The 8,089-nt window shown below is 40.3% G+C and overlaps 1 protein-coding gene across 5 annotated transcripts; it reads left to right on the top strand.

Moving 5' to 3' along the window:
• Nucleotides 1-456: 456 nt before the first annotated feature.
• cibar1 (CBY1 interacting BAR domain containing 1) lies at nucleotides 457-6,227 on the top strand. 5 transcript variants are annotated; one of them, XM_068574939.1, is made up of 9 exons: nucleotides 457-625; nucleotides 899-1,133; nucleotides 1,250-1,318; nucleotides 2,389-2,490; nucleotides 2,765-2,770; nucleotides 3,388-3,492; nucleotides 3,595-3,708; nucleotides 4,735-4,854; nucleotides 5,798-6,227. In XM_068574939.1, the coding sequence occupies exons 1-9, from the start codon at nucleotides 597-599 to the stop codon at nucleotides 5,921-5,923; spliced, it is 906 nt and encodes a 301-aa protein (XP_068431040.1). In that variant the 5' UTR covers nucleotides 457-596; the 3' UTR covers nucleotides 5,924-6,227. The 5 variants fall into 5 exon arrangements, with proteins under 5 accessions (XP_068431040.1, XP_068431039.1, XP_068431041.1 ...); XM_068574938.1 differs by having other exon boundaries at nucleotides 2,765-2,809; XM_068574941.1 differs by having other exon boundaries at nucleotides 468-682; nucleotides 2,765-2,809.
• The last annotated feature ends 1,862 nt before the right edge of the window (nucleotides 6,228-8,089 follow it).

Raw genomic sequence — 8,089 nt, 5'->3', positions numbered from 1 at the left:
CTGCCATTGAGAAGACGCTGAACCCCAATTACTTTTGAAGGTTTGACCATCACTCTGCAGTATTTGTGTCAGTGAACGAGAGGTAGGAAGACTTTGGATAAACGTGTTGTATAAATGATGTCCAGTCTAGTATTATCAGTAATATATACTAAAATAATAAAAAATACTGCTGATACAGAATGGCCCATGTATATATATATATATATATATATATATATATATATATATATATATATATATATATATATATATATATATATATATATATATATATACATATATGTATATGTATATATATATATATATATATATATATATATATATATATATATATATATATACAGTAACCTTTAAAAAAATATACTGAATGAATAAGGAAATAAATGTCAATACTTGAATATTGTAGCGTAACGACGGATGGCTCAATTTCCCAGAATCCATTGCGCGACCGGAAACTCCGGTGACTCCATGGAAACGGGAGACTGGCGTTCTAGCTTGGAAGAGACGCAGCATAGTTAGCTTGCTAGCTCGCGCTAATCTGCGTCCAGAAAGGCTGCCTGAATACTGGAGACATTGCATTTATTGCCTCTTCAAAGATGAGCCGTACTCACGATGCAAGAGCGAGGTAACACTGCGTCAAACGAATTCCTAATTTAACGCCAGCGAGTTGTGTGGGAACTAGGTTAGTCATTGGTTAAATTAACGTTCGCGTACATAAAACACGCATATGTTAGCTAGCTCTCAGTCAGCTTGTACTTTCACGCTTTATATTAATTATCGTTATCGATGGGCTGCCACACATAAAAACGTTCTAATCTCTTCCCCGCACAAATGTGGGAAAGTGCAATGTGTGTGTACGTGTACACTATTTTGATGTCCGCTGTTCATCTCTTTTCAGGGACAACCAGACAAAAAAGATCCAGGAGAACGTCACCAATGTGGAGAAACATTTCGGAGAGATGTGCCAACTGTTTTCTGCCTATGTCCGTAAAACAGCCAGACTACGAGACAAGTCGGATGTCCTGGTTCGGGAAATCGGCGTGTACGCAGACACAGAAACGCCCAACCTGAAGAGGGGCATGAAGCAGTTTGCTGACCACCTGGCCAAGATCCAAGACTACCGCCAAGCCGAGGTACAACTACTGTGTTGTAGCTCCTGATGCTTTGACTTCATTCATCATTTTTTATATTAATCTCACTCTCACAGTCGGGTAAAACCAAACCTGATGTAAACGTGTTGTCCTTCCAGGTGGAAAGACTTGAAGCCAAAGTCGTAGAGCCATTAAAAAGCTATGGAGCTGTCGTGAAGCGTAAAAGGGTAAGACTAGGCAGGTTTACTTGGATAGCACATTTCAACAACAAAGCGATTCAAAGTGCTTCACATAAAACCATTAAAAGCATCAACACATAATTTTTGATTTAAAAACAGGTAAGAAAACATTAAAACAGTCAAAAAGCAAAATACAACGAATACAATTTGCAGTAGTGAGATGCAGAAATTGGATTTGGTTCAATTAAAGGCAACAGCAAACAGAAAAGTCTTCAATCTGGAGGAGCTGAGCTTTCAGGAACCTTGTTCCAGATATGTGGAGCAGAAAAGCTGAACGCTGCTTCACCATGTTTAGTTCTGACTCTTGGAACAGAAAGTAGATCAGTCTCAGACGACCTGGGGGGTCGGGATGGTTCATAAGGTAGCAGCAGATCACAAACATACTTAGGCCCTAAACCACTCAGTGCTTTAGAAACCAGCAGCAGGATTTAAAGGATGAGAATTAAAGTTTATCGGCAAATTTACTGTCAGTGTAATTACCACCACATGGCCACACGAGGGCAGTGTTGATTTATTGATAACTTCTTTGCGCCATTGTTATAATCTCTCCTATAGCATTTTAAGATTGAAAGAAATGTTCAGCATGAAAGTCCCTCGCATACAAGGTCGCCATATATTCTAAAACGAGTCATGTTGCTTCATGTTGTCTTGTCACCCACTATTGCAAAGTGCTATCCAAGGACTGCCTGTTTTTCAAGTCATCTTTTTGTTAAAATTCAAATACTTTGAAACTGCAGATTTAGCAGAATTTAAAGTATGTGCCAAAACCACACAAGACACTGTTGTGTGTGTTTGAAGAATAGAGTCTACTTGGAGATTGATAGTGATTGGTCATTGTAAAGGCAAAGTGAGAATGTCAAGAAAACATTACCAGCTGTATCAGTCAAGAAAACACAAAAAATGCACCACAGAGTGTACTTGAGGTCCTGATCTGGAAACACTGAGCTACGCCAAATATGTTTTTGATTCTGTCCTGACACAAATGTATAAATAATTGACTATCATTGTTGATTCTCATAATGACTACTTTGTCCTTGTGTGCTTGTGCATCCGTGCAGGAGGATCTGAAGGCGACTCAGAGTGCCAGAGACAGAGAAGCCAAACAGATGGCTCAGCTTGAACGGACCAGACAGAGGAACCCCTCAGACAGGCAGATCATTGTATCCTTGCCTTGTTTCTCAAATTTCCTCCCATCAAACAGCCAATTCACTTTCAACAACCACTTGTATACTGCATGCGACATCTTGAGCTTAGGTTAATTCCTTGGTAATTAGAGATATTAATTAATATCGCAGCAGGGAAGATAACTCGGATCCATTTTGAATGTTTATCTTGTCTCGTTTGAAAAGTTTTTACTTGACAGTATCTTTGTTACAGTATATCCATTTGATGCAAGTTCATATATTGTTGATGTTTCCTTGACGAATCTTTCAGTCGCAGGTGGGTCCCATGGTATTTGTGCATCTCATCCCATGGAATGTATGACAACTATGTAACAAATCAACAGAAATCATTCAATATGTTTATTCTTTTTATTACTCTTTATTAGATGTGAAGCACAGCATGGAAATTGCTTGTAACTTACTCAGAAATGCATAAACTCCCTAGAGTTTGTCCATTGTCAAACATGTTATACACATACACAACCTGCAGCACTTATAGGAAACAGAGAAATAAGAGCAGATCATTCTATAGCTCAGATTTGCAGATGTTTTTTTCAGATGTGTGTAGTTACGGTGTTCAATTGTATGCATGCCTGAGACACGTGTCAAAAATGCGGAAGATATTGTTTTGCACTTCCTGTTTAAAGATGACATTAACATGTAAGTAGCTGAAGAGCTTATGCAAGTATGTGGCACATGTAGGACTGGAACTGCAGATGTGAAACTTCTGGTCCTGCAGCTCTGCTGTTGGGTGCTTTTGGTCTGGGTATATAAACTATGATGTTTTTTTAATGAGTTACTAAATGGTTGTTCTCAAAAAACTTCATCCCTAACCTCTTCGGTTGGTCTGATATGTTTTGTAGCATGTTGTACATTAATTTGTCCTCCCATTAGGCTGAAAGTGAGCTACAGAGAGCAACCATGGACGCCACACGGACCACCAGGCAGCTAGAGGAGACCATAGACGAGTTTGAGAAGCAGAAGATCCGGGACATCAAGGTCTGCTGCACTGAGCTTCCTATGCACCTCAAATGAAGTACTACAATTTCAGTGGTTGGAAGTACCATTTATTAATTATTAGCTATGTCTTTCCCCTGATAGAAAATCTTTGGGGAGTTTGTGACAGTGGAGATGTCATTCCATGCCAAAGCCTTGGAGGTGTACACCTTGGCCTTCCAGAGCATTCAAAGTGTGAATGAGGAGGAGGACCTGGAGGTAGGCTAACTCTGCTTGAGTTTGACCAGCACAGGAAATGTTTGAAGATGCAAATTCCGGTGTAGTTATTGGCCTGCCATAATGTGTCACAGACAAACGCAGAACAAAAATGTGTATTTATATCTGCTCATGAACGAGAGATGAAAGCTGATCCAGCTTCTTGCATACCCTCTACTTGATGAACCTGACGCTTATATTTAACAAATCCAAGCTATCATGATCTCCTGCAGCCTCTCAACGACTCATAGGTCATCTATACTCTACTGGCCACACCCTCTAAGTCATGTTGTCACTTTGAAGTAACCTGCAGTAAACTCTTCATAATTGGGAGTCATAGAGAGCTACTTTATTCTGTTTACAATTTGGTTTGAGAGGTTTGCTATTACTATTTTAAGAGACAAAGCCTGTAGTGAGAAAACAAAGGATCAATGATTCAGTGAGAAAGGTTGTTCCTGCAGTTGCCCTTGTGCTATTTTCCTCCGCCCCTTGCCATCTCATCTGTGTGTTTTGCACTGAATCATCTCACTTCCATTCATATTGAGCGAAACTCCTCACCCAGACAAGGCATTTTTTCAATGACTCATAGAACAAAGCATGGTAGATGTAATCATCTGAAAAAGGCAGAATGACAGGCATGAAGATAATCCTGATTGAGAGTTCTAGTGGAATTTATTTTTGGTGTGGTTTAAATGTCAGTTAGCTGTGTTATCAGAGGCATACCTGTTGGACTGCTTTGTTTATGTGTGACTTAAGAAAGATTGTCAGTTGATGACTTGCTGGAGTAATCATGTTGTTTTTGTTTTTTGCTCCTGTGACTAGATTTTATTCATGCTTACAAGTAGTGCGTTACTTCCCTTAACTAACAATGTGCACTCAGTAAGTGAATACTAGGCCAGTTTTTTATTCATGCTTATCTTGCATTGTGTTCAATGAGACACATTTAGGTTACTGATAAGTGTGTTTTAGGCATTGCTTCCATTGTCCTGTTTCTCATTGGAAAAACGTAGCGCCTACTGTCTTTGGCAGGTGTTCAGGAGCTCGCTGCACCCTCCTGACTACAAGTCACGCTTAGACCTAGTGCGAGCTAATTCCAAAACCTCCCTCGATCGGACCGAGTCCTTCCTGAGTACATCAGGGACCTTACAGGTAAGATAAAGACAGTGCATAGTTGCTTTAATACAAATTTCTCAAAGAAGATCCTGGTTTCTGTTCCAGCATTGGCATTTCATTTTTGAATTTGGCAGTTGTGTAAGTTTCATTGAGATGACGAAATAAAAAAAATCCTGTTTTCAAACTAAGTAGTCTTGCTTATACTAGTCGAGACTGGTGCTCAAATAACTAATGTCTGAATCAGTTGTGCCAAAGTTTTATACGCAGCATAACCCCCAGCCATCATTCAGCCTAAATCTCCATACACATCATTGCATGCCAGTAACATCCTCATCTCAACCTGGGCACTGCATTAACTTGTAAAATGTCTGGACAGCTACTCTTCATCGTTTGATATTTTTTAAGATCTGTTGTCTTTCGGTCTCATAGGGTGTGTTCAGATGCCGTATCTTGTATCTCGAGATTGCAGCTTGCAGAGGCAGATTGCAGTTCGCACGACATCAGAACGTGCCTCAAAGGCATCTTGCGCCACAACTCAAGATTATACTTTGTGTCCATGATTAGGTTTGATTTTTTTTCTGTGGGAATCTGCAATCTCTGCTAAACAACAGAAGCAGCCAGGTACACAGCACGGCTATAAAAGTAGATTGCAGATCCCTGTTTGAATGCTAGAAACTCCAAAAGGAAAACTGCAAACGAAAGTAAAACTGACAATGCACATAGTCTTGTTCTTAGATTATACTCGTGCCATTATATGAACTTGGCAGTCCTTCAACATGAGACATATTTATGTCCGTATAGTATTACACTACAAATATAGAGCAGCATAACCTGAGAAATTTGGTGCATATTGGGGCGTGTTCACATACGTACCTGTCCCTTGGGTAGGTATGTGCATTTGGGAGAAAACCGGAAGTACAAATTTGGCTTAATGTCTACCTGCTAAGTGTTTTAAGTGACTGTTTTTTCATTGTCACAGCAACAAAGAGCCTCCAGTCAGCAGACAAGAAGAGAGGAGGAGGAGGAAGAAGACGACGATGACGAAGAGGAGGAAGATGAATCGGAGGAGGAAGATGAAGAGGAGGACACAGATACTGAACATTAATTTTTTTGGTCTCATTTTGTGTTTGTCGGTATGAAACAAAAAAGTATAACTAAAGGAATATTTCTGTGTCATTGCCAATTTCACCACACAGGTGGTCTGAGCAGTATTGTAGTGCAAGTCTGTTGTAGCTGTGTTAGAGAAACTGTTGTCTTTTACTACTATTTGTCTGTGACCTTCCAGCCAATTGTTGTCTTATATATTTTTTATATGAAACCCTAATGAAACATTACATTCATATTGTACTGGAACTACCATTGCATTTTATTGCAAGTTAGTCATCTTTATGAATAAACAGAAACAGTCACATGTTGTCTTGTTCTCGTGAATTACCATTCTATAATAAGTACATGCTGTACCCTCAGTCACTTTCCATAGAAATGGCAGCGAGAGTTTGATTGTTATTTTAGAAATTGTGTCATCAGCCTAAGTGACAGTAGTTATGACGACCCCAGTTGAAAGTGACTCATCTTTTCCACAGAAATGCAAAAGTTCTACAAATGAAGCTGGGACATTTTGCACCATTCGGTCTGTTTATCAGGATGTGAGTGTGTGTGTGCGTGTGTATGTGGTACAGTATGTGTTGTCTGCCACAGTGGAGGCTGATGGCTCCTATGTCTGTCTTGCATGAGTCACTCAACACATTTATTATTCCTCATCTGCCCGAATACTGAACATGTTTCTGCCCTTGGACTTGCACATATAAAAACACATATATGTTTGCAAAGAAACAACATATATGCACATATACACACCTGCACAAACAGAATAAGTGGAGCAGCCATGCAAGCAATAACAATATTTTTGATACAAGACAAATGAAGGTGACCAAAAGCTCCTTTACAGCAGCACTGATTATCTCGTCAACTGAGATAATAGCTGCGTAGGTGTTGTGTCATCAGCCCACCTTAATGCATATAAAGGTTAATGTTTATGCAAACGCAGTCACACTGACACGCACTCTTGTACCAGTTTTACTTTGGTGTACTGTGGATCCGAATGGCCTGTGTTGCAATGAGTCATCACCTATAAAGTGTGTGTTTGCGTGAGTCAGAGAGATTTTCCAATTGCACATAAACCTAAAGGCTCCACTCCCTGAGCACAGAGCAAAAGAATGGACGGCGACAGGCGAGAGAAAAGGCTCTGAAAGAAAAGAAATCATCATGTGAGGCTACAAGTAAGACCAATCTATGCATTAGCCAAGAGTCAAAGGTGCCAAGGAGGCAAGAGTTAGTTATAAGTCATTGACTGTACAAAAAGACAAAAAAGGGTAGACAACAAACAAGGATACCCATGCAACAAAACAGATGTGAAGAGAAAGAAGGAGTGCAGGCAGGAAGAGGGACAGTAGAGAGAGGTCAGTCATAACCCCGGGTCCTTATCGTTGACTGTGACTCATTGCCCCTCAGCGTCATGCCACTCCCGTCAGCTCCAACACCCACAGCACACGGCAACCGCTGCACGGTCTCATGCCGCTGCTTTCATATGCAGCACCTTTACCTTGAGCCTCAAGCCACTGATCCTAAATTCCTAGAAGCCCTCGTTTGCCATAAATCTTTCTCTGAGCATTAAACTAAATTGCTTTTTTCAAATACGGTTCTGCAGATGACTTTTTAAAACGACCAATAAATGCAACCATTGGCAAGTGGAGTCCCTCCAATAAAAGAAACACGCAAACAAACTGATGTTTTTTTTCCCCTGTGGGATTTAGAAACCCTTTGAATCACTGTGCCAGTTATTGAGGTTGTTCACTCCCCCAGTGCCACTAGAGGGAGCTGTTAAAGCATTTCTTCCGTGGGCTTTTTTTTTCTGGGAAGCGGAGATATGGAGACATTGTGTTCTTTTCTTTTCAACCTGAAGGTAGTTGCAGTGAAATTATGTGTGCATGCGTGTGTGTGTGTGTGTGTGTGTGTGTGTGTGTGTGTGTGTGTGTGTGTATGTGTGTGTGTATCACCTGTTATCAGTTACCACTCAAGAGAAGCAGACTGATTGCATTTTGAAAGTCACAAAAGAGAGCCTCGAACTGCGAGACAAAAATATCTAATTTCAGTTTTCAAAACTTAATCATTTCGGCCTCCACTCTCATGAGAGTGCAGTTTTACGCAAACAATAACGCATGTAAACTGACTGAGCCTGGGTTGAGTCTAGCAATACATGCAAGTGGTTCAG

Source organism: Clinocottus analis, unplaced genomic scaffold, assembly GCF_023055335.1.
Source record: "Clinocottus analis isolate CAN_PGR_092001 unplaced genomic scaffold, fCliAna1.0.p SCAF_14, whole genome shotgun sequence".
Lineage (NCBI taxonomy): Eukaryota > Metazoa > Chordata > Actinopteri > Perciformes > Cottidae > Clinocottus > Clinocottus analis.
Note: the sequence above shows the minus strand (reverse complement) of the source record. Positions and strands in the feature narration are given on the sequence as shown.

What these genes read in the sequence shown, in the direction of transcription:
- cibar1 (XM_068574938.1), top strand. Translation starts at nt 597, where the DNA reads ATGAGCCGTACTCACGATGCAAGAGCGAG. An exon ending in ACTCACGATGCAAGAGCGAG is followed by an intron (nt 626 to 898) that starts GTAACACTGCGT and finishes ATCTCTTTTCAG; the next exon opens with GGACAACCAGACAAAAAAGA. An exon ending in CCTCAGACAGGCAGATCATT is followed by an intron (nt 2,491 to 2,764) that starts GTATCCTTGCCT and finishes CGAATCTTTCAG; the next exon opens with TCGCAGGTGGGTCCCATGGT.